This window comes from Pinus tabuliformis, chromosome 3_2 (genome assembly GCF_031772625.1).
Source record: "Pinus tabuliformis cultivar Carrire ecotype Pingquan chromosome 3_2, CPIR1, whole genome shotgun sequence".
NCBI classification, from domain to species: domain Eukaryota; kingdom Viridiplantae; phylum Streptophyta; class Pinopsida; order Pinales; family Pinaceae; genus Pinus; species Pinus tabuliformis.
This window is the reverse complement of record NC_142302.1, coordinates 643,500,610-643,527,564: the sequence shown is the minus strand read 5'-3', so window position 1 is coordinate 643,527,564 and position 26,955 is coordinate 643,500,610. Positions and strand designations below refer to the sequence as shown.

At 38.2% G+C, this 26,955-nt stretch overlaps 2 protein-coding genes and 1 non-coding gene across 3 annotated transcripts; 2 read left to right on the top strand and 1 right to left on the bottom strand.

Moving 5' to 3' along the window:
- Positions 1 to 1,302: 1,302 nt before the first annotated feature.
- TRNAR-UCU (transfer RNA arginine (anticodon UCU)) lies at positions 1,303 to 1,375 on the top strand. Its single transcript has one exon. It is a non-coding gene; the product is annotated as a tRNA-Arg (tRNA).
- Positions 1,376 to 8,168: 6,793 nt separating this feature from the next.
- LOC149182253 (alcohol dehydrogenase 1-like) lies at positions 8,169 to 10,263 on the top strand. The gene is made up of 8 exons (XM_089414506.1): positions 8,169 to 8,385; positions 8,559 to 8,695; positions 8,891 to 8,937; positions 9,067 to 9,392; positions 9,502 to 9,584; positions 9,766 to 9,841; positions 9,981 to 10,042; positions 10,129 to 10,263. Exons 1-8 carry the CDS (start codon positions 8,346 to 8,348, stop codon positions 10,261 to 10,263), a joined length of 906 nt encoding a protein of 301 aa, XP_089270632.1. The 5' UTR covers positions 8,169 to 8,345.
- A 22-nt stretch (positions 10,264 to 10,285) lies between these two features.
- Positions 10,286 to 11,863, bottom strand: LOC149182252 (EIN3-binding F-box protein 1-like). The gene has a single exon (XM_089414505.1). It carries the CDS (start codon positions 11,861 to 11,863, stop codon positions 10,286 to 10,288), a length of 1,578 nt encoding a protein of 525 aa, XP_089270631.1.
- Positions 11,864 to 26,955: the final 15,092 nt, after the last annotated feature.

Genomic DNA, 26,955 nt, shown 5'->3' with positions numbered 1-26,955 from the left:
CAATATTCAGGATGTCATTGTGGAACAGAGTCAATTGGGTCATGCACTATTTTTAACCGTTTTTTAATTAGATAATTTGGCGGGGGCTCAGAAATTCCACTTGTTAGATGAAATGACCCATTTTTGGTGCTCCCGATCAGACTGTCAGAATCTGTGTCCTAAAAAACATAGATTGCTACTGGGTTGGCACAACACGAGGAAATAATGTTGCAACTTACCTGGCATGTTATCAGAATGCCACGGTATACATGTTGACACAATTTATTTTTCAATTTGGATCTTATTTGTCCATGGCCGTGTAGAATGATCTATGATCTCTCGAGGGTTAAACCATCTTTTAAAAAAATTAAAAGGTCATACGAGTATTCAGTTTTGATAAAAGCATTGTTAAGGCTTCGACAGAGCGCGGGAATTGATTAGTTGGAGCCATTTGTGAGCATTAATTAAGAACATTGAGTAGCAACGAAGACGAAATCACGAGGAATAGGTGGGTACAATCTGCGTTGAATTGTTTTCGTGAATGAGAATAAATTGCACTGGATGCCAATATAGACTTCAGTGGGGATGTGTCGTTGCATCTAGTTTTGTAGGCTTAATGTGACAGCGCTGCTAACATCACTGTCAAAGAAGAAGAAAAAGAAAAATAAAAAAAATAAGTTATGGAAAATACAGGAATTTGTTGCAACTTTTTTTTGTACAAACCAAACTAATACTAGTGTTGATTTTATATGTCATTGTTATGTAATGACATAATAATAGATAGAGGGATAAAAAATCATACACTAAGTCTTAGAATTGATATTCAATCATTAAATATTTTTTAACCATTCTACTATTTAGATCCATTGTATTTATATATAATTTTTTTTATCATACAAAACTCTAAAAAATAGAATAATTAGATGACTCTTTAGTAATATCTAAATAATTTTGAAATACATGTTCAACATTTCAACTTGTCTTCTTGTTATTGTAACCATGAAAAATCACTTAGTAAACAAAGGGCAACCATGTATATCCATGAGCATATCAAACTTCTCCATAAATTTGGATTGTTGTAGTTTCTTTTTCGTTTTCTAAGTACTTAATGGTAAACCTCTTTATAAATATCAATAGTTTCTATAAATTTATTGGGTGAACATCAGGGGCAACATGAGAAACCCACCCCGCGCTTCGCTCAGACATATATATTTCATTGTTCTGTTGGGTGAACATCAGGAGCAACATGAGAAACCCACCCCACGCTCGCTCAGACATATCTATTTCATTCTACTTTTGATGAAAAGAGAGTGGAAATGTACGGCGCCCGTGGCCTAATGGATAAGGCGTCTGACTTCTAATCAGGCGATTGTGGGTTCGAGTCCCACCGGGCGTGCTGTTTTCGGGCCTGGACTGCGAGGCTTTTTTTCCATAGAGAAGACGATCAAACCGGCCATTGGCCATTTGATTCAAGCTTCGACGACTGTAACTAGGCAAATCTAGCACTTAGGAGGTGGGCCGTTATGCATTTTCACGAGGACGACCTTCAAAATTAGTAAACTTATTCAAGTTGATATATTATTTGTTTATATTTTATTATGGTGAAGGTGAATAGATAATTTGTTGTGGCAATTTAGGGGAGGTCAATATAACATTTTATTGCGCTAATATATAAATTTTATTTTTTATTTTATTTTTTTATTTATTTTTTTTCTTTGAAAGTGGTAAAATCTATCAAACTCAGGGGTCAAACCAACAGTGAGGACAGCCATCTGGCTGCTATCCGCGAATGTCAGTTTGACTCATCACTGTTATCAAGGAAAACCACGCCACCTGTAATAACCTGCTGGTGGTCTGTACGGGAGCAGGCTTTCACTCCTGCCAGATGCCTCTAGGTCTTGGGTGGTTAACCTGTTTCCTTACATGCGAGGAAGACGAGCTCTTAGCCAAGCAGAAACAGTTTTACGGCATACTCCAAGCAAAATAATTTTTTTTGTTAACTTAACCCACAAAAATTTGAATTTTAAATTTTATGATTTGTAAAATACTTTATGACACAATAACTACCAATTAAACAACAGCGTTTAAATAGTACTTAACGTATATAATTAATAATAAATATTGATAAATAATAAAATATAATATATATATATAGTTTAGTGGATTGAATTAAAAATAAAAAGTTATTGAGTTAAGCTTATCAATGAGTGGTGGTCAAAATTTATTTGACTGGGTTATAATAAATATATCTCGATCATATAATTATAATTAGATAATTTAGGATATGCACTTTGAATCAATTTCAACCTATTTAATTGTTGTAGTTTATTATCTATTCAATAAAAAAGACTAAACCATACAAACTAAAAAATGTATAAGGTTATAGGATGATCCTTTTCGTTTTTTTTTTCCTCAAAATCGACAAATAATAAAATATAATATATATAATTTAGTGGATGGAATTAAAAATAAAAGGTTATTGGGTTAAGCTTATCAATCAGCGGTGGTGAAAATTTATTTAACTGGGTTATAATAAATATATCTCGACCATATAATTATAATTAGATAAATTAGGATATACACTTTGAATCAATTTCAACCTATTTAATTGTTGTAGTTTATTTTCTATTCAATAAAAAAGACTAAACCATACAAATTAAAAAAATGTATAAGGTTATAGGATGATCCTTTTTGTTTTTTTTTCCTACAAAATGCTCCCATATTTGCAAGGACAAAAACACATCCTTAAAGTATGTTTCACATGTTGAAATGGCATGAAAAAATTGCTATTTCTAATTGTCATTTTAGGCCATTTCTCATTTCAAAGGACAACTCTCATTTCTAATTTCTCAATAACGTATCTTTTTTAGGCCATTTCTCATTTCAAAGGACAACTCTCATTTCTAATTTCTCAATAACGTATCTTTTTTCTATGTCATTTTTTAATTGTTAGAGACCTTTTTTCTCTCCAATGTTACTTAGAGTGCTATCAAAATTACTTAGGGCTTACATTTAATGTCATATGAGGGATTGAGAACTTGGATCTTCACATTAATATATGCCTGGTCACCTTATTGCTTATTACTAAACCACACACGTGTGAGCACATTAATATATGATTGATCACTTTATTGCTTATTACTAAACTATACATGTGTGAGCATATCAAGCAAAATTTGTGATAAAACTATTTCTAATTTTTTGTGACAACAAGCACGTGGCAACAAGAAGTCCAGAGGAAAAGTCATTGATGATTCTGCCTTATATAGTCCCACATCCACACCTCTCACCTAGTCATCTGATCTTTATGTGAAAGAATTGTTAAATGCAAAATAAAGGTTGGAGGTTTTAGAAGTTAAAGAGCAGGAAAGAGATCGTAAAATTCGTATAATAACAATTGAGAACAAGGCTTTAACAAAAAGCAATAAAGTTTTAAAAGAAGAAGTGGCATTGCTGCAGGAAGCTCTCCTAATAGGGAAAACAGAATGGCAACGCATGAAGGCGGATGTGAAAAACCTAAAGAAAGAAATCTGTAGTGGAAAGTAAAGAGGTGGTGAATGTGAAATCATCTTAGGATAAAGGGAAAATGATTGCCCAAATAGACAACCATGAAGAGAAAGCAAGAGAACAAAGGAAAGGAGATTCCACCCAAGTTTCCAAAACTTGGGCTCAGGTTATTAACAATTCTGCTAATACGGAAGGAGAAACAAACATTCAGGTTGACAACATGCAAGATAGAGAAGGAAAGGAAAGACAAAATAGGGCAGCAAACATAATTATTAAAGGGGTGAAAGACTATGAGAAAAATGAATGTACTCTTGACCTTGCAAGAGACTTCTTGAAAGACAAGTTGCTATGGCAAGGAAAAATATGCCAAGCATGGAGGGTGGGTAAGCTTAACGGGGAGAGAGCCAGGCCCATAAAAGTCATCATGCCTAGCTTGCGTGATAAATATATCATTCTAAGCAAGAAACATCTCTTGATGGGTTCTTGTTTTTTTCTAGAAGAAGATTTAACTGTAAAACAACAGGAGGAAAGAAGGGAAGAAATGTTAAAGGTTAGGGCAACAAGAGATGAAGGCAAGAGAGCATGGATTTATAAAGGCAAAGCTGTGATAACACGATTTGGACCTCCTTCCAAAGCAGAGCAGCAAGATGGTAATAAAGAAGATGCAGCAAACTCTTCAACAGGAAATCAGGAAGCAAGGTCAGTATGGGAAAGTAGGGACAAAGACTCAAATGTGAGTCTAGCATGTCAAAATAAATAGCAATCCAGTCATACCCAGGTTTCCTTAAGATTAGTTTGTTGGAACTACAGAGGTTACCCATGGAGACGAGGACCTGGGTTAGGGCCTATTGCGGAAGATAGAGACATAATTTTCTCATAGAAACATATGAGCATGAAGGGTGCAAGACACCTCTGTTTGAAGGATATTGGAAGATGGCAGCGTGGAACAAGGAAACAGGGAATGACAAAGGGCATGGGGGTATCATGGTTTTAGTAAGGGAGAAAGAAGGTTGTCTCATTCAGTTAGAAAAAGCAAACTCAAATAAGCAATTCATTTGGTTTAAAATATCAGAAAATGGAAACCACATCAGAATTGCAACATGCCATTTTGCGCCGCAAGTTTCAAAAATCTACAAACGTAGAGGGCTTGACCACAAAGCTCGATTTGCAGCCTTAAAAGCTGATATTGTAACTTATTCGCAACTAGGTGAAGTCCTTATAGTGGGTGATTTCAATGCTAGGACTGCAAGTGAGCAAGCTAGCATTCTTTGTTGTAAAGATGATTGCGACCCTATTTGGCTTACAGAAGAGAGTAATCATCAGTGGGAAAGAATTTCAGAGGACAAGGGCTGCAATCTCTTTGGTGAACAATTGCTTACTCTATGTGGGGCCTTTGATTTAGTCATTTGCAATGGCTTGACTAGATGGGCAAAGTCCGGTAATTTCACTTGCAATACTTACAATGGAGCAAGTGTAGTAGATTATGTAATTTGCTCGCATGGTTTGTGTGAGAAAATGGAGGAAGTCTTGATTGGAGATCAACTGTGGGACTTAAAATCAGATCACAAGCCAATTTATTTATGTTTCTCTTGGACTGGAAAGAAACAATTAGAGTAAAAAATTCAGCATGTCCAGCAAAACCTCCCACAGGGCAGAATTCTTTTGACCCCAGAAAATTGTAATACCTTCAAAATGATGCTAGAGAGGCTCTTCGAGAAGGAGAAAATCACAATTCACAACCTTCATAGTCATGAATTAACACATTTAATTCAATGTGCACTTGCAAAGTGCAAAAGAGAAAAAATTAAGAAGTCTGAAACAAATTGCTTTCTGGTTAATGCTTGGTTTGATGAGGAATGCAAAAAGGCAAGGAGAATGTGGAAAGAGTCAAACAAGGATAACATAAAGCTCAAAGCTTACAAGAAGTTATTAACCGAGAAAAAGACCGATTTCATGGTTTCAGAGAGAGGAAGAACTAATCTTCCTTGGGAAAAATAATCCCAAATTATTTTGGAAGGAGCTTCAACTGAAAAAGATACAAATTGGAAATGGTATTACAGCTTCTAAATGGTTTGACTATGCAGGACAACTCAATGAGCAAGATCCCAAGGGTGACCCTCCCCCCTTGGTCAACACTGATAATGAACTCTTCACAGTGCAAGAGGTAGAGATGGGTATCAAGAAATTAGGTGTTGGAAAAGCAAAAGACTTAGTTGAACTCCAAGCAGAATATCTAAAGTGGGGCTAAAAAATTCTTGCACCTCACATTACAACAATTTTCAACAACATCATACAACAGGGGCTCCCCATAGATTAAACAACTAGTATGGCAATACCTCTTTTCAAGAGCGGTGACGTCAATAATCCCTCCAATTATAGGACCATCATGATAAACCCTTTGTTTGAAAAGCTATTTGGAAGCATGCTATAAAACAAAATTAGCAAGTGGGCAGAAGAAAGAGATAAGCGTGCTAAAGGGCAAGCAGGTTTTAGACCTAAACATTCCATAGTTGATCATTGTATAACTTGGCACATCATTGAAAAAGTTTGGGAGAAAAAGGAAGAAGTCTTTTGTTGCTTTGTTGATTTCAGAAAAAATGTTTGACTCGGTTCCTAGGGATAAGATTTGGCATAGAATGGAGGAACTTGGGCTTCCTAAACATTTGAGAATAGTTGTGCATAGGCTGTATGAAGATGTGAAAGTCAAAATTAGGACTTCAATAGGCATTTCTAAAAGTTTTAGAAGCGATATCAGGGTCAAGCAAGGTTGCCCACTGTCTCCTACCATTTTTGGTTTATTTATCAACAAGCTTGAGGAGTGGTTAAATTCGCAAGGGGGTGATGGTATCTATTTGGACAAGTTTGTTATAAGACATTTTTTGTATCTAGATGACCTTATTCTTCTTGCTAAATCGGCTCTTGGTTTGCAAGAGCACTTACTATCCCTTTAGCATTTTTGTAGAAGTGTGGGGATGCAATTCAATATCAGCAAATTGAAAGTAGTGGTTTTCTCTAAGAAAAGAAAACATAACAAACATAAGTTCTACTTTGAAGGCAACATTCTGGAAGAAGTTGCAGATTACAAATATCTCAGAATTGACTTCAACAAAAATCTAAGCTGGAATGGTTGTAGAAAGAAAAGAACTTTGGGGGGTTGGGAAGCATTTTATGCTTTTCAAAATAGGTGCAGAGAGGCAAAGTTATGGGACTGGAAAACCACTCAAACTCTTTTTGGGCTTCTAGTGATTCTCTATGCTTGTGAACTATGGGCCAACAATACATCCGACATGTAGTGGAGACAAATTGAGAAAATTCAGAAGCATTTGATTACAAACAAATTCAAGATTAAAAGTGCAATTCCTTATGCTAGATTGTTCAGTGAAACAGGGACTGCTCCTATTGAAGCAATTGCTATGGTGCGAGTCATAAAGTATTTAAAAAAAAATGAGAAAATGAAAGAGGGTAGATGGCCTAAGGTTGTCTTTAATGACAAATTGTGCAAGAGAAAAAATAATTGGATGCAGCAAAGTAACAAATGGTTTAGTAAATGGGGTATTTGCTTGAATGTGTGTCCCATAAACAAAAAAGAGATAAAAGCTTTTGTTATGGGAAAGTTCCACAAGCATACTTGGGATAACGAGCTAGGAAGAAAGAAAAAGTACTATATTGAAGTGTTTAATCCCACTCATAGTCATCACCCAAAATCATACATAAAGGCCAATATCTCTTGGAGAGCCAAAATTCTTATTGCTCAGTTAAGGACTAATTCTCATCAATTCTATTGTGAAACAGGGCACTGGAAAAGACCAAAAGAAGTGTGGGAGGAAGAGTGCATTTTTTGTTCTTCTGGAAAAGTGGAAACGGAAAAACATTTCATTTTAGAATTTGAGGCTTTCAAAGACAACAGGGAAAATTATGCAGATATGCTGGCAGCTAGCGCTTTGGATAATCTATTTAGTGAGGGGTTTGTCGAGAAGTTGGGAGCATTTATTTTGAAGCTTCACAAAAAGAAGGCTGAATACATCAAACAGATGAAGAAACAATCTGTCCCATAAGCTATCTTTAGCCTCGTGGACGTTAAAATAATTTCTTTTTTGATATAAGTATTTATTTGGGCTTAATTTGTGAACAAAATCATTTTTTTTAAAAGAAAGAAGCTTTTTAACCCTCATTTATGGCATGGTTGCTATTTCTCATTTGATTTCTCAATTCTTATTTGTGATAGCCTATTTCTTTGGTTACTAAAATGAGTTTATCCCTTATTGGTTAGGGGATAAATGCCCTCCTCAAACAAAATATTTGATTAAAAAGCTTTGAACACATGATTATTAATAGGTAAGGATTTTAGTCTTTTATATATAATTTTTTTTAAGGTCGTGTCAACACATCATTGCGAAATGTTTTTTTAATGCCATTTATTAGGCCGATAGGCCTTCCTTTGAAAGACCTTTTTCGTCGTCCTTTTGTTTGTGAGACTGACACCTGGCATCCACATTCAGCGGGAAATTGTTCAAGCGTTTCTGTTAGCAGTTAAGTGGAAAAACGCAAAACGCAGACTCGGATTTCATAGATCCTGTATGGCTGATAGGTAAGGCCACCAAATAACCATGGACTCCATAAATATTGCAGATAACTATGCCCTCATTAATTCAAACTAATGACATGGAGGCTTATCCCGACAAATATGGCATGCCTGACTTCGCAACGCCTTCACCGCATTCGATTATCAGTGTTTCAAGGGAAGTGGGATATAAATTCAGGAACCATATCTGCCTTCACCACCAACGCAAGAAGCAAGCCTTTGTTTGTCCTGCATAATACTACCATAGCGAGAGAAGACCATTTGCGCAGAAAGGAAAATGGCGAGCTCTACTGCAGGCCAGGTTATCAAATGCAAAGGTAATTACTCCAGTTGAGTTCAGTTCAGTGCAAAGAGTCATGGCCACATTCTATTTATTTCATGTATATCATTTCAGGGCAAAATTGAATTTCAGGGTTAAGTTGGATTTATGCAAACTGTATGTGTGCTTCTTGAAATCTGATATATTTTGATATTTGTATATCTGTTGCAGCTGCTGTTGCCTGGGCAGCAGGGGAGCCTCTGAAGATTGAAGAAGTGGAGGTGGCTCCCCCACAGGCAATGGAAGTCAGAATTAAAATTCATTATACTGCCTTGTGTCATACAGACGTTTATTTCTGGGAAGCAAAGGTATGCTTTGAAAAATTATTGGAACTAAATTTATTAAACATCAATAAAAATTAAAGTCTGGATATGTGGCATTCCCCTGCACTGTATGATACATTAGCTTCCTCTTTATACAATTAAGTCACTACAAACATTGATTATTACATATTTTCAACAGTGAAATTAAATTACTGATACTCATACTGCTTTCTGTTGCAGGGCCAAACCCCTCTCTTTCCCCGCATTTTGGGACATGAAGCAGCTGGGTATGCACTCTGTTTTTTATTCAAAATAAATTAATTAGTTATACTAGTAGGCATGTAGAATTTCAGAAGGGAAAACGAGACAGAAACTTTGTGATTTATTGTTCACTAACTATAGGTTGGTTGACACAGGGTTGTTGAGAGTGTTGGAGAAGGGGTGACTGACCTCAAGGAGGGTGACACTGTGCTTCCTGTATTTACTGGAGAATGTGGAGAATGCAGACACTGCAAGTCAGAGGAGAGCAACATGTGTGATCTTCTGAGAATTAACACTGAGAGAGGGGTTATGATAAATGATGGAAAAACAAGGTTTTCAAAAGATGGGAAACCGATTTACCATTTCCTTGGTACATCGACTTTCAGCGAGTACACTGTTGCTCATGCCGGTTGTGTTGCCAAAATTAATCCAGAGGCCCCTCTTGACAAAGTCTGTGTTCTGAGTTGTGGTGCCTCAACAGGTAACTACTTCCTGCAAACTTCTAAATGTAATTGGTTGATGATTGTGAAACCCATGATCGTTTCCTAGATTAGAATTCTCATTCAAAATTCATTTTGTTGTGGATTCAGGGATGGGTGCGGCTTTGAATGTAGCCAAACCCAAGAAGGGTTCAACAGTAGCAGTATTTGGCCTTGGGGCTGTTGGGCTTGGTGTAAGTACTAATGAAAAGTGTTCTCTCTTTATGTTCATGTCAATACACTTATTTTACAGTCATCAATGGATTATGATGATTATTTAACAGTTCAGCACTGTTCCTGAATATTTTGGGACCAATATCATGAGTGTACCCTTTAGTTTTCTGTTACGCATCTTGTTTGGGTTAATCTATGCAGGCTGCTGAAGGGGCAAGAATTGCAGGAGCTTCTCGAATAATTGGAATCGATTTAAACAGTGAAAGATTTGAAAAAGGTTGAAAATTGACCATTTCCACCATTTGTTAATCAGTGTATATATGTTGAATTGCCCATTTCCGTCATTTGTGAGTCAGTGTGTATATGTTTGACTGAAGAATTGCCTTTCCTTTCTAATTTTTTTGATCCTTTTACAGCAAAACTCTTTGGTGTAACGGAATTTATTAACCCACTGGACCACGCCAAGCCTGTTCAAGAGGTCACTTAGTTTATATTAATTAACTTTTAAAGCTGAATACAGTTTTACCTTGCCTTGCAAGAACTGCTGATTAAATTCTTTTACAGGTTATTGCTGAGAAAACTGATGGAGGGGTGGACTACAGTATCGAGTGCACGGGGAATGTTAAGGCCATGATTCAAGCCTTCGAATCCTGTCATGACGTATTTAGTCTGCCCTGCCTTGCCTTCCCTCTCTTCTGAAATTGTAAATATACGCTCAGTTTTAGCAACTATGCATATGCTGATCACATGGGTATCCCGCCTGTCTATCGCCGTATGTGTCTCGTGTCTCGTCGAGGTCGACAAGAGTCCCAAGCCCATGGCATCTTGTGCCATGCCTGCAGAGTCCCAGTAAAGCCAAGCATCCATTTCCAAGGAATGGGAATGAGCGAATATTAAGAGATTTCAAAGATTCACAGGTGGGTACTGAAACTTCCCTAAGTCCAGACTCTTTGATCCCGGTGCATTTTTCAAGTGTGAGCACCTTCAGCTTTCCACTACAGCTTCCTAAAGCATCTATCAGGCCAAAGTGAGATATCATATTGCGTTCCTCTAACTGTAAATTCTCAAGCGAAATTGCAGTTTTGGTAAATGCTTTCAAACCTTTGTCAGACAATAATTCACACTTGCGCGCACTAGGGCAGCCTTGTCCTATGGACTCCAAACCCGGGTCTGTTAATCCTCGACAACAGGTAATTGACAGTAGTTTCAGCTTTTGCATAACTGAAGAATTTCCCAGAGCCTGAAAACCCTTCTCTGTGACTTTCTGGAGATTTACAAATGTTAATTTAGTTAAATTCTTGCAGTAAAGTCCGATAGCAGCTAAAGTATGATTAGTAACTTTTACGGCCTGCAGCTTCACCTTCTCCAACTTTGTTGAACTTGACACTAAAGACATAATCCCTTGGTCACCAACAAGAGAACAGTCACTGACGGATAAGGATTTAAGATTGGGACAGTGCTGCCCAACTGCTTCCAGGGACTTGTTTCCGATTTTTGGGCAGCTTTCTATGTTGAGGGTTAATAAGCCAGGGCAATTTTCCGCAATAGCTTCCAAACTCTTGTCTCCAATCAATGGGCAGTTGAACAGGTCAAGCTTTTCCAACAGATGACAGCCCTTAGCAATTGCCAACAGTCCCTTACCGCTAATTAAGGGGCAATCCCAGAGAGATAAGACCCTGAGTGCTGGGCATCCAAGACCAATTGTACTAAGACCTAGATCACTCACCCCTCGGGAAGGGTGATTTCCTCGGATTTTGAGCTTGCCTAGTCCTCCTCGACCACCCATGCCTATAGAAATTGCTGCAAGCCTAATATCAGTAGCTCTCTTTCCTTCCAAACACCTGGACAGGTCTCTAATAGCCCATCTTGGCTGCTTTTCACCTGTTCCTTTCCATCCTACGTCCAACTCCGTTGACTCTGACTCTAAATATTCCACTTCACCAAATCCATCATCGGAAAACTCTTCAAAATTGTTCTCAGTAAAACTTGCATTCTTTTGACACAGTTTACATTGTTCTGAGCAGTCTCTATTAGGTGTTTCTCCACAAGTTTTGGGGCTTGGCTTGGATCTCTTGATTTCACTTCTCTGCATGCTGCTCTGGAGCATAAGCCAGCGCTTCGACACACACGCGGATACGCTGCGGTCTCGAGCTGCTGGTAGATGTCTGAATATTTCAAAAAGACATTCATCAGGCAGCATGCTAATAAGATCTTTCTGTTCTTGCCTTCGCTTTGTCTCTCTGAATGGTATGATGAAATTACCACGGAGACTTTTCCGAGGAGGGCAAAGTACTTCCATTCGAGGTGCAAGAGACAAGAAAAGATCTGTATCCACATGACCAGAAAACTTAGGCCTTCCAAAGTCTTCATCACCTGCAGATCCAAGGTATAGCACCCTCAGCACAAAAGATATATAGCACCAGTCATTTTTTTACTACCTCAATGGCAAATAAACCAAACATAAAGACTGAAATTTAGCTACAGCACCCAACAGATCACAACCAACCCTCGTAAATCATCTACCATACTTGAAAAGTTGAAACAAACCCACAGATCGTTCAGAGAATAATTCCAGATTGATGAATAGAGTGATAATACGTTTATCCCTTTTAAGTTAATATTAAGATTAATTATTCAAATAATTACACAGCAGCTGAAGGCCTAAAACTAGACAAAACCAAGGCTCCTGCTCCTAAGATGCTAAATGATAGTCAAAGGTTGCCTTAAACCCAGCAAGAACAAGCAAAAGCACAAGGTAAAATGGATGGAAAGAAACGTAGCAAATGATTTAAAATCCACAAATCAAAAGTCCAAAACATTAAAGCCCCGGACACCCATTAACGATAGCAACAGCGACAACCGAAGAAGAAAAGTATTATGAATTTGAGGTTGAAGATGCAGAGGACGAATCAGATTCTGATGTTGGGGAGATAAAGACAACCAACAAGTAAAGGGCAAGGGATTGAGGTGGGCTGATGTAGACGACAATGGATTGGATAAGACGCAAAAAAAGGCTCATAGAAGCTCTGCCTCCAAAGTTGTCTGGAAGGAGCAAGGCCTTGATGAAACATATAATTTGTTTATCAGAAGAGGATGATCCATCTGAATTAATCATGAAGTGGGTGAGAATAATGAAGCCCAAAAGAGTAGATTGGCTTGCAGTCCTCAAACAGATGGAGGAACAGAACCTCAACCATCCCCTCTTCTTCAAGGTCAGTGGCTTTTCAATTATTATAGATGTGCTTCTTAAATATAGACGAACTGAGTAAATTATTAACCAAGTTGATCTGTATGACATTTTATTTTCAGTCCACTAATGCCTTTACTGCTCTGCAATTTATGCCATACGAAGCTTCTTGGCAGTGTTATCAGACTCTTCGCAGTCCAAGTGGAGTCGGGAGTTTGACTATGTTTTAAGAGGAAACAGAGTCTAATCAGCTGAATCTGAATCAATCCCGACTTATTCTTTAAAGTTTAACTCATAAATATCACCCAAACTCACTGTTACCACTCAAATTATCACCTAGGAGGAAAAGTCCTAACCTCAATGGGACAACCTGGACGCATAATACGCAAGCCACTCACTGTCACCTTGATGGCCTTGCCCGACCAAGGAGACTGCCTATCCCAGGGGGAATCCGCATGATCAATTTAAACTTAGATTGTTGGGAGAGAAATTGGAAAATACTAGCATGACACCTTGATGGCCTTGCCCGACCAAGGAGACTGCCTATCCCAGGGGGAATCCGCATGATCAATTTAAACTTAGATTGTTGGGAGAGAAATTGGAAAATACTAGCATGAATTGACTACTCTTATACTTAACTCAATCAAATCGATTCATTCGTCAAAGATGTGAGAATTTGCAAATGTTGAGATCAAGTGTGAAATACCCCCGAAGTGAATGCTTAAATGGTTACAAACAAGTAGATTAATGTTGAGAACAAGTGTGAAGTAATCCCAAAGTGATGCTTAAATGATTACAAAATGTAGATTAATGTTGAGAACAATTGTGAAGTATCCCAAGTGATGCATAATTTGTTATAAAATTAGATTGATTCAAGTCACAAGGTAATGCTGAATCTAAAACCCCTGTTTAGATAGAGACCATTCACGTATGGAAATTGCAACAAGTAATCCATAAAGGCCAATTTTAAATACCATTCAAAAATTGCAACTGAAGACCATAAGATTTTGTGATAAATCATTTTTGCTTCATGTATTACTCCTTAAGAGAGTGATCTTATTCACAAAAATGCAGCGAATTTGAGTCATATCCAATATCTCTAGAACCAGTGGGTATTGACACGCTCAAATAGCGCTTATCAAAGTGTTAGGTTGTAAGTAGTTGTGGTTATCAATTTGAAGCGTTGTCTTAGTACGTGTGTATGATCACAATATAAGCAATGAGATAATATTTCAAAGTATGGCATATATCAATGTTATCATAAGAAATAGTGATTGCAAATGAATGAAAACAAAAACATCTAAAATGCTATACAAATAATTCCAAGTGAAGTATTACTCTCTTGATTCTGCCTTAAACTGAATCTGCCCTTAAATAGTATAGCCTTAAGAAAATATTCCAACCATTAAACTATTAAACTGTCAACTGAAAATTTTGAATGAAGTCATTTGGCCCACTCTTTGTAATTCGTCTCAAAGTAAAAACATCCATTCCTTTTTTAGCAATATTAAACCGGATCTGATATAATCATTGCAAGTGCAAATGTTGTGATATGCTAAAGCAAGGTCTAGAATTATTGCCAGTATTTAAGATATTTACCATTAGCAAAACCTAAACCCTAACGTCCTCTTATTGGAGAAAGACTGACCTTCTTCAAAGCTTATATCAGTTGGAAAAACAATGGCAATCCTTGCAAAAAAACCTAGTCATCGATAAAAGAGAAACATAGAGCGAAAACCTCACATTGAATTTGCCCCTTAATTGCATTCTCCCAAATGTTTTTCAACTAAGCTTGTAGAGGAACTGCCACAACTCCAACCGTGACTTTAGCAAGTGAATCCTCTTTTCTATTTATAACATTCAAATTAAAACCTGAATAATAAAATAATATTTCTTTACAAAAGACCCTGGTATCCTCCTTTTTTTCCCTTTGAGTGAATAAAATAGGCCCACAATGCTACTTGTCATCTCCATAAGGAAAGAGCTAGCCTCTAAATCTGTAGAGAAGACCTCAACATTGTGTCCTTATCCCAAAACACCTCAAAAGGTGACATATGCTTTTAAATATGTGACAATGGATTAAATAATGTGTCCTCTTTAGTTGGTGGTCTGCACTCATATAAGCGATATTCTTCTCTTCTGGAAACTTTCCAGTTTTGTCCCTCAACATTCTTGTAGATGTTTTCTTCCAAATTGTAGGATATAATTTCAGGTGTAATTTCCAGCATTATATCTCAGTGTGCCCATAAATCAACACTGCAATGATTGTAGTGATTCCTGGTGTTGTCTTTTGAGTCACTAAGCAGCGGTGAAAGTCATATTTCTGTTCGTTTGCCTTTCCTTGGTTTTCCATTTCCCCACTTACTGCTGGTTTTCTGTTCTTGTACTCAATAAATAGAGCCTTCTTACCAGAATCATTAAGGTTCTTTACTTCAAATGGGGTAAATTCCTTTCTGATGTAGCCATGTAGTTCTCCTCAATTTTTTATCAACGTTTGAGGAACTTCTACTTTGAGATTTAGCAAGCTTGCTGATTTCTTATATTCAGTGGTGTAGTCCTGAACAATTTTTATTATTTTAAACCAAAATACAATTCTTTCAATTTAACATTTCTATCGGCCTCTCTTTGCACCTTTTGGGGCAATTGCTAGTTATTATTATTATTTTTTTTGTCATTGATTGTTTGCTTTTTACAAGAGGGTAAAAGAATTTAATAAAGTTGGTTTAGGTTATTTTTCAAATGATCGTTTGCCTTTTAGGAGAAGGTATAAGATATCAAATAAAGTTGGTTTACATTATCGTTCAAATGTTTTGAGCTTATGGTAGATTTTTGAGCTTATGAAGGTAAGGAGCAAAGTCAATTGTTAACTTTACTCTATAACCATTAGATAAGGAGAAAAGTCAATTGTTAACTTTATTCTATAACAATTAGATACATACGTGGAATCTTAAATGGATATTAGAATGGTCTTTCAAATGGATCGTTTTCACATCTTTTAAGGGAGTCTGGTCAACTCCATAAATATATTTGGAATAATTTTTATTTAGTTTTAACAAAAGTTTCTCAAAAACATGGCTATAAATTTATTGTAGTTTATCATTTTTATTTAAAAAAAACAATTCATGATTATTGATTCTTTGTATGAGGTCATATGTGGTTGATATTATTTTCCTTTTATTTTTCTTAGATTATAATTATAGTTTATTATAATTAATGAATCATAATACTGTAATATTTCTATTTGGAAGTTCCATATGATGTGATTAAATAATATTGTAATATTTCTAAGTGGAAGTTCCATTTGATGCGATTATGTTCAAGTAAAAATGATTTTTTTTAATATTTTAATTATAAAATTAATAAAATTAATTGTTATGTAATTTTAAAAATGTTTATTAGTTATATATTTTACAAATTATATGACAATTGTTACATGCATATAGATGTATATTGAGATTATATGTAGCAGGTGGGAGCAACTCCAAATTTGGGATTAAAGTATTAAGCCTAGTACGATGAACAATGAGCTTATAATTACAAGCATAATGAAGAATAGTCAAGCTGGATTATGGGCAATGAAATATGGCTTATGAAAACTCAAAAAATGAAACTATTTATGGCTCTGTGTTGGGAATGTACAAGCAAGGGAAACCCCAGGAGGGGAAAATTAGTATGGTATCAATCAATGCACTTGAAAATTGGTTCTACTAGCAATAATAATGGAAGAGTGTTTAGTTCTAGCATCTTCAATTATCCTTCGAAAAGCTTCTTGCTTGAATTTATAGGACATTTTAGCTCATTTTCATCCAACAATTCCAAGAAAAAACTTGAGTCTCTTGCTACTATTGGTAGAGAAATATTTGGGGCTATATTTCCTTATTGGATTCAGAGGACTAGTGTTCCGGACCACTATGAGCTTACAAACTGAAAATCAAAAGTGACAAAAAAGGCTCTGAAGTTCTGCATTCGAATTTCTTATTAGTAGGTTCCATACTATTCTGATTTCTCTATCATTGTTTCTTTTATCTTGGATTTTCTAACATGTTTTTGCATCGATTGGAAAGTAGTTGGGTTTCATTTGGATTTCACTACCCCATGTCTCTCTATCCTCAATAATAGTTCCATTATGTTAGAGTTTTTATCTTTTTTTTGTAGATGTTTCTAGCTGGATTTCAAGCTATTTTACATTCCTTTTTCATAGGATTTTATTTATGCTAGCTCTAGGTTCTCTTGTACTCCTCAATATCTGGTTTCACCTTCTTTGTCTCTAAGATCCTGTTGTAGCAACTTCAACCACCCTCCAAAATTTTGCCTTAGCTTTGTTTTGGAGCCTCCCTACCAACCATCCTTTGTAGCATGTCTTGCACTGTCAAGTACATAGGCTTCAGCTAATTTTTAGTGGCTCGCCAGCCTGTGCGTGTCAGTTTTCTTCACTCTCTTCACAGGATGCCATTTCGGACTTAGGTTACTTGTTGGTTAAGAATCTCTCCCAGAAAAGTGTGCAATTCTGGAGGGGAACCAGCCTTCCCTCCAGAAATTGCACAAATCTATTGGGCTGCCTGCTAAACTCCAGAATTGCGCAGAATAGTCAGACAACCTTCCCATAGAAAACTGTGCATTATGGCCCAGCACCGGGCCTCAGCCCATAAATTGCGAAAATCTAGGAGACATTCACCTGTGGCCCCAAAATTGTGCAATCCCTCAGGGACAACTAGCCCAGCTCAACCCATAAACTGTGCAAATCTTCATCCCAGGCTTGCAGGCCGTTGCATGTGCCTTCAGGAATGAGCAAAACTGATTTGCATGCATGGGCTTCTTTTCCTGAAATAGAAAAAGAAACATGCAAAAAGAATCCCTAGATTTTAGGGATCTATTTTTAGCAGCTAGAGGTTACATGCAAAGATCGTTTTAGAAACTTCCCTCTAAGTGTCGCTTTTTCCCAGATTTGTGGCATGCACATCATGAGCCTCAAACTTATTTATTCGATGTTTTAGAGCTCATTCTCCACATCGAACTTGGAGATTTGACATCCCACATCGCATCTAGGAGTCGTCGGCTTGTTCATATCAGCTTTTTCCAGGTAAGTCTGCTTTACATGTTTTGTGCAACATTGTTGTCGCTTTTTGTGTTTTGGCTTGTCTAAGTGTTGTTTGCTTGATTTCAATGAATGCTTGTTGTTGTTTGCATGCATGTTAGCCTGTATAAGCATTGTTTTAGTTTTTGTTTGCATCTCACTGTTGTCACATGCATGACACCTTTTTTTCACCGACTGTCGCCGTTGTGGTGACCCGATTCACACGCATGCATGTGTTCCCATTTTCTGAATCTCGCCATTGTTGTTTTCATGCATGACCATTCACTCCTGCTTACACTTAGTTTCGCCATGCATTCGAAGCTTCATATGTTTTCAGTCTCCCATCGGTGGGTCTGGGCAACCTTGGCCCGAGCCTTGCCTTACCCGGACAACATTGCTCATCTTTGAGAGGGAAGGCTTTGCCTTCCTCCCAGAAAATGTGTAAAACTAGCCAGACACTGTCCTCCGGCCCTGCTCTGCACAAATATGAGAGGAAATGCTCTGCTGGCCCAGAAAATTGCGTAATGCAGTCCCTGGGCCTACATGCCTTGCTGACTGAAATTGCGCATTGCACAATCTCAACCCCCAAAAGGTTAGTCTGGATTGTGCATTGCGTAATTCTAGCAGCCAAACAACCTCCTAGGTATGTTCCATGTCAGTCCTCAAGTTTGCTTTGTTTTTCAAATGACAGATTTCTTGCCATGGATGTCAGCATGTCTCCAGGTATAGAAAGTGTTCGTCTGTCTCTATGCAATTCAGGTTCAATGGCCCCAAGAAAGAAGGGTCAAAGGAAACCGACGAAAGCACAACTGGAGATGCAGTTGAGCAAGCGTCTATGAGTTTGTTGATTTACGATGACACCAAGCTGCTCGTAGATAAAGACGTTAAGTTGAAATGGCAGGACATTAATGATACATTCTCAGGCACATTTGGGTAAGATCTGGAAGACCGCAGGGTCTATGTGAATATTCACAAGTCTGGTTTGTACCAGATTGCATGTAGGTATCCCACGTTTCCATGCGTGGACATGATACATTGGATCATCTCGCACACTGATCCTGAGACGATGGTGTTAAGCAGTGTCAACGGGATAGAGATTGCTACCTTCAGGGTGAAGGACTTTCAGCAGATGTACCACTTTCCACAACCGATGATCACAATGGAAACACCCTTCAGCAGACCCAACAACACTGCAAACTCTAGAGATATCTTGAAGAGATGGGTGAAAGAGCCAACCAAGTTCAGGATGACACCCAACTAGGTTTACAAGACAAAGATACTATGGAAGGCATATCAGTACTTGGTCATTTTTTCATGCTGCTTGTATGACCAAGATAGCACAGAGACCTTCCCGCAGAGTTTGGTGATCGCGTTGGACCAACTGGCTAGTGAAGACAAACCATGCAACTGGTCCGACATGTTGGATCACAGGCTAATGGAATAGGTAACAAAAGCCCGAAATCCACCTAAAGGACAACAAGCAGAGATATACATGTCCGCGTACATTCTGGATGCAATCTGTGCTCATCAACAGTTCCTAGGCTTGGGTTGGGCATGGACATCAATGAAAACCTCTGTACACACTTACTGCAGATTGTTTTCTGAATGCATATTTCGCGGAGTCATCACACAGTTGTCAGACCATTTTGTCACCCTAGTGTACAAGATGACATTTGAGTAGGATCCAACTTACATGTCGCAGGCATCAATGGAGGCATTGATCAACATAGCAAATTGGTATGCCTCAATTATTGGCACCTTCATATAGTTGTACAACGTAGATAAGCCTCTGCATGTTTTACCGAAGTTTTCCATGGACAATCTCATCATGTAAGAAGTGTCGTACCACATCTCAATAGGAATGTCAGCTAGACTGCATCGGAAGAAGAAGGTACACTGGCCCACTCTTCCTTTGCAGATCGGGTTGTATGAGATACAAAATCTCAAGCATGCTGATGTCGAGACAAAAGAGTTCAAAAGATTTACTTTTGGCACCATAAGTTTCAATTCGTACAACCCGCATTGCTTTGTAAAGGACCACTATGCGAGAGTGCAATTTCCTTGGATCCACGGGGCATGTCATTGGGTTGAGGAAGACCCATGGAGATATTGTCATAGCTTCCCCAAGCTCAATGAATCGGTCGACATAGCTGTGGAATGGTTAGCGAAACAACTCGAAGCAACATCTAGGAGAGCACCATTATTAGCAGCAACAAAGGGTAACATACGTGCATGTGACAAAGGCAAGAGAAAGGTTGTAGACACCACAGAGGCAGAACAAAGCTACAAGTTCAAAGCAGACCCACTCGTGGAGAAAGCAGCTTTGGAGATAGACAAGAAGACGTGAAAGTGTGATAGGAGCAACACGCAAAGGAAGAAAGAGAAACAAATGATGCAGAAAACAGTGAAGGAGTTTCAAGAGTTGAAGCAACAACTCTGGGAAGATCAAGAGCTACACAAACAGGAGAAGGAAGTGCAGTAGGAATAGACACAACAAGAGGCACAACACATAGATTGATGAAACTATGCCCATACAGGTTGTAGAATCATCCGAATAGATGGCACAAATAAGACAGGGTGAGAAGTCACAGGAGCAGGACTTCGCTCAAGAGATTGAACAGATACTTGAGCAGATGGATATAGAGATGGAGCAGCCAGAGTCAGAGCATGATATTGACCTCATGCCTTACAACTAAGAGGTCGACCCACCTACTTCACCAGATCCAGAAGAAGTTCAAGTCCTGAGCGACCAAGGAGATTCTGAGATCTTTGGAGACAATCCAGAAGCAGAGATGCACAACATATCATTCGACGAGTCGTAGCATAGATTTTTGCAACTGCGCAGAGTGACTATTCCGGATGTCTACCCATCTCTTGCACAATTTGAAGAACAAGTGGTCGTATTCGACATGCGTAAGCATCCAACATCATTGACCAATTCTACCAGAGCATATGCTGAAGCCACCAACTCGAGTGTTCACTTCTTGATATCAAAGAACGAGTGAATAGATAAGGAGTTACAGACAGCTAAGGAGGAAGGAGAATAGGTTACAACATCCGCCAAAGTAGAGTTGATGAGAGTAATATTGAATGAGGTATCGTCTCTTGAGATAGTCATGCGAATGTTGTATTCCAAATTTGTCATTGTGCATAAGTCACTTGTCAATGGGATACAAGGGAGCCCCGTTATACTTGCCCAAGTTGATGAAGCCCAAGGTGGTAGAGTTGAAGGCACACATCCAGAGTCAGATCCAAAACTATGAGGAACTCGCGCAGCTCATCACTAGTTTGTAGGCTTCACATGCACAAGTGTTGAGAAGCATGGATGTTGTTGTGCGTGTGCATGCGATCCCATCCATTCAGACACTGATCGAGGAAAAGACAAAGAATCAAGTTCGATGGAGTTGGACATGTACTTTGACGAGTTGATGCACATAGTCACCAGTGCAGACTTGGCGATCAACACAGACACTATGCATCAGTATGTCGCTGGTCCAACTGTTCTCAAGACGATGGTGCACATTTTATCAGATGAGTTGGATAGAGGAGCCAAATAAGTGTACCTGGATGAAACAGAGACAAGAGTTCATTTCCAGAAAGATGTCACCAGAGAGTACACAAACACCATCACGGACTACCAAGCTTGGCATCAGTTCATTACTGTCGACCATCACAAGGATGTTGAAGAGTTGGTCTTCCCACAGTTGTCCAAGTCTTAGTGATGTTTTGCATGGCTCGCTGAAGCCTATTTTGTCTCATATGGGTACATGTGCAGATTGTATGTAACAACTTGTAAAGTGAAAGTCCAAGTGTTGATAGTTGAGTGTAACAATCATAGAGTAGTTGAACACACATGAGGGTAGGTGAATAGTCACAACGGGGAATGTAAAGGGTCACCCCACCCTTTGCTATTTATAGAACCTCATAACTCATTGCAAGGGCTTTTGGGTAGCCAAGATTCCGATAGGAATATCTTAGAGAAAGCTTGAAGTGTATTGTAACGAGCCTTGACTTCTCCACAGTGCAGATATAGTACATCTATTTGGACGAGCAAGTAACAGTGACTGTAATGTTCTGTTATCGGGTCTAGTGGTTGGTCATGGTTGTACTGTATGATTGGAACTTTCAATTCTTAATATAACAGAGCCAACATGTTTCATGCATATGTTGTTATTGTATTTCAGTTACCTTGGTTACTTTAATGATATATGAAGTTGTTTGCTTACACATGTATGTATAGACTCTTTCTGTATATGTATGTATGAATCTTACTGAGATGTGTTGTTGGTTTAACCATCACTTTGGATTATTGGTTCACCTGCCTTCCAGTCTTTGATGCATATTTGCTCGTGTGTTCCCTTCCAAGCCGCGTGTTTCCACAAGTTTCCAATGGGCGCACTCATCCCACTTTCCGTGTGTTAGAAAAATTCATGCACCTTCCTTGGCTTGCTGTGCATGTCACACCGTTGCTACCAACATGGACATCCTACTTACCTCTGCGCATAATTGTGGTTAAGGTGATACCTACAAATCTTTTTCTTCCAGGCCACTGAAAAAATCTCTACACCTTGTTATGTGTAACAATGCATTTGAGTCCAAGTACCACATGCTCCTCATCACCGTGTTGGTCATGCATGAAATGAGGGTAAATTCAAGCTTGAACTGTGAAGCCAAGGATTAACCTGCTGCTCCTCCTAAGGTCTTCTTGCTTGTCTCCTTGTGTGGACACTTCATGACAATGGAAGCATTTAATTTTGGACAAATGTTTCTTCTTTGCCCCTTGACTAGATTATGGTTTGGATTGAGATTTATTTCCTTTTCCCTTCTTTTCCTTTCCATCTAGAGCAAATTTTTCTTCATCCTCGCCCTTTGTTGAAGTCCCATCTCTGGTATTTAGCCTTATTTCCTCTTGTACCAAATCAGACCATAAGCATTCCCAATTAGGCAGTTTCTCCCTCCCATTCACCAAATCTTGTTAGTTATGCCAACTCTTGGGAAGGCCCAGAAAGGCTAGGCTTACCAAGTCTTCTTCAGGGACAGTAACACCGATCCCACCAAGTTCATCACGACACTGTTTAAACTTGCTCAGATACTGCATAATTGTGTCATTCTTCTGCATCTTGATACTTCGAAGTTTATCCTTGAGCACCAACTTCCTATGATCACTATTATTCTTGAACATTTATGTTAATGATTTACACATTGCGAACGAAGTTTCTTTTCCGTGGAGATTTAAGACAATGTGATCTCGTACTCCCTCAGAGATTATTCTCCTCTCCTTGGCTACATCTTTCTTCCACTTAGCAAGGTTTTGGGCATCAGATGCTTGTGGTTTTGCAACATATGACTTGATTTGTTCTAGCAATCTATTGTCATCTAATACCACCTCCATGCGATCTTTCCATGCAACAAAATTAGAGGTGTCTTCCAAGGCATACTCTAGCTTTAGTCCATTGAAAGCCATCTTCTCAGCTCTGAAAAAATCCTATTGCACTGAGCTCCAAAATCAAACCTCTTGAGAAACAACTTTGAATTTATGCTCTAATGTGAATCTTGCTCTAATACAATGTAGACATTACGATGTATATTTGCAACTGCCCATGAACTTTTAATCAAAATCACAAGACACAAACCTACTTTACTACTCTTCAGACATTAATTCACAATCTAAAACAAAAAATTTAGACATAAAATAAGAAATAACACACAAGAAACAAGTATTTTTCTTGGGGAAAGAAAATTGGTAAAAACCCCAATGCCTGCTTGCATTACATCAAAAGAATAGAGATGTATTACAATTTCTTTTCTCAATTGAGCACACCCTACAAGTGCATAACCTATCTCTCTGCTCATTGAAAGACTCTGACCTAGACTTAGTCAAATTTTTCCTCTGCTTGAGCTCCTATTTTCTTGAGAAATTAGGCCCCTATTATTTAGGAAATTCCTCAAACTGATTGCAAAATTCCTTTAGGTTGATCCTCTGACTACATGCAATGCCTGTACACTCAAGACTAGTCTACAATTGATGTTAAACTGCCTTGGAATATCCACCTCAAATGGGTAACTCAAATTCTCCGCATGCACTAGCTATTTTGAGCTGATTGATTAGTTAACTAGACCTTCCATTAGCTCCTCCAAAAGTTGGAACTAGTTTAACTAAAAACAACCTCAGATAACTGATCACGCATGTTGAACTGAACTCTATCTCCTCCAACTCAAATTATTGAGTAAACTGGGTGACACAAGCCATGTCCCACTCGTTAACATCATCCAAGTTGTCTGTTGATGTGGAAATTCGAATTTTTTCAATTTAATCAAGGAAAACTCAAATTGAGAATTTCTTGTTGCATTTTTCAACATCCCTGAACAATTAAGCTTGTAATATTCTTCCTCTCTATCTTTTCTCTTTTTTGCTTCTCTTCAATCACTCAGTTCTCCTCTCTCAAGAAAATTATTAGACAATTCTTTATCCATCTACCACTTTTAGGTGGTTATTAACTGCCTCCACCTCATCAACAAATGGCAAGGGGTTAACTATTCATTTATGAGCTCCCGTTTCCCACTTTTGGAGACAACTTTGTGTCTTCTAGGAAACATTAAATTGGCCAATACAAAATTTTCAAAAATTAAATCTAATCACCCAAATTAGATGCCTAGGACTTTCTAATGGATAATTAATTCCAAAACAATAATTGCAATCTTTTTTTTTCTCTTTCAGCCATTTGTACTTCAATCATTAGTTTCCCAGTTTTTTTTTTTATTCACAAAATAGAACATAGTGTAGTTTTTAAACAAGAGTTGCAAATCAATAATTATCAGTAAATTACTCATAATTAAGTATAAGTATGTCTCTTAATGTAACAACCTAAATTCAAATTTAAACATATATACATGTAATTACAATAAATATTCAAGTTGAGGGATATCACATTAGGTATCTTTCAAGGACCAACTAATTGCTACTCAACAATCCACTACTCTGAAAGGTGTCGCAAAAAATTCTTCTATCAAAATATGGCTCGTAATAGTTTGCCATAGTCACCAGTTTAGAGAGGCCCCTGAGTTTTCCATCAAGGATGATGCAACCATTAGATTGATAAGCCAAGAAAGAGGCAATGGAAGAATCCCAGGCCATAGCGAGACTGCCAGATTTCCCTTATGCATTTGTCGCATAGACACACTACCCTGGGCAAAATTCAGAGAAAAACTCTTGAACTTTGTGTCCATAAGACATGGTTTCTTGAAAAAACATGATCAAGGGTCGATGACACTCGATTAAGTTTCTTAACAAGAGGGATTTCAGGCTTCCCCCTAGGCCCCTAATGTTGAGGGAGAGAACTTTCATTTCCAGTTCTTTGAGGTGGGAATCTACACTCTAAGTGGTCAGGATGAAGAATGATTAGAGAGCTCACGAGTGGGGGCTTCTCTAGCCATTGATTTTGTATTTTCCTTTTTCTTTTTTCGAACGGTGATAAAAGAATCTGAAAGAGGGGGGAATACGACAGGGGAAGGGACGAGGAATTATAAACAGGGATGGGGGAAGGGTTAAGAATATTGCAAGAGGAGGGTGGGGATGGAGGAGGAGGGAAAGACTAGGTGTTGGCTTTTTATTTTTATTTTTTTGAACGGTGGTAAAAGAATCTGAAAGAGGGGGGAAATCCGACAAGGGAAGGGATGAGGAATTGAGAAAAGGGATGGGGGAAGGGTTAAGGATATTGCAAAAGGCGGATAGGGATGGAGGGGGAGGGAAACATTGGGCGTTGGCAAGAAGAGTATAGAATACCACAGTTGCAGGAATAAAAAGGCAACGGATCCTAGCCATCAATAGGTTCTAATTGGAGTGGGGAAATATATCCAAGAGAGAGATCGGAGGAGGGAAGGGGCCCAAATCTAGGGATCTCTTTGAGGAGGGCCAACAAGGCTCGACATTTACTTGACGGGTGTAGAAGATGGTTGGCGAAGCTTCTAGGTTCGAAACTGAAGGGTTTAAAGACCCTTGAGAGAAAGGTAGACACCCTAGCATAACGACATGGATTGAGGGTAATGACATTGGAGGAGAGTGGGAGCTTTTAGAAGAATTAAGACCGAGGTCTGTTAAGGAATTTCTTAAACCATTCATCTTTGAAATCAAGTTGGTTCCACCTGGCACATAATTTTGATTTAGGTCATCCAACATGACAAGGCCTTCAGTAGATAAAGTAGAGATCAAGGAGTCATGAATAGAATCTACTTGTGCAGAGAAGGCATCCAAGGCATGAGTTTCCTGAGTAGGTACTCCAGAGGTAGCAATGCCATCTCACAACAATTCCTTCAAATCCAAGTGGGAGGAGAAGGTCGCAGGGTGATCAACAACTGCACCATAAGCTTTCACAATGGAAAATATGGATCGCCCTAAGATGTTGTCCTCATAAATACTGGGATGAGGTTCACCATTGTTGGGCGAGGATGACAGATCTATCTACTGAGTAATAAAATCTGACATGCCCTTGAGCGGTTTGGGTTGAGTACTAGTGTCCTTTTCTCGCAGCGGACATCTGCGGTCCTTGTAAAAGTGTCGCGTTTGGTGGCACTTGAGACAATGAAATGAAATTTTCCAATAATCTAAAGGTTAGTTGTATGTTTTATCTCCACAGGTGATTAGCATTTCCTCAGGCATTTTAACCTCTAAATCCAACTCTACAAAGACGCAAGCCACCCGCTTGTCAAACTTCACAAGAGATTTATTGTCAAAATATATGAATTTACCTAAAGTATTTTCTACCTCGATGAGGATGTCCCTCATCCAAAGTTTTAGTGGAAAGGCGAGTTTCATCCAAAAATACTTGAGTCGCAATTTCTTTTTCGTTGAATTGAAATTCACATACCACCTTTGGCTCCACCGGTAGCCTCTACCAAAAACCCAATGTTTAGAGAAAATCTTTAAATCAATAGTGCATTATTACAATGGCCCCCTTCTGCCTGCTTGTTGAAATTGATGAGTTTAATTGTTACTTGCTTTTACTCCTGCTATATCTTTTGCAAATGAATCTAGACAAACGGTAATAGTAAAATACATTAAGTGTTGCCCGTTACCAACAACAATAAAATCCGTTTTTGAATTTATTTGAGTGTTGGTTTAATACGAAGGATT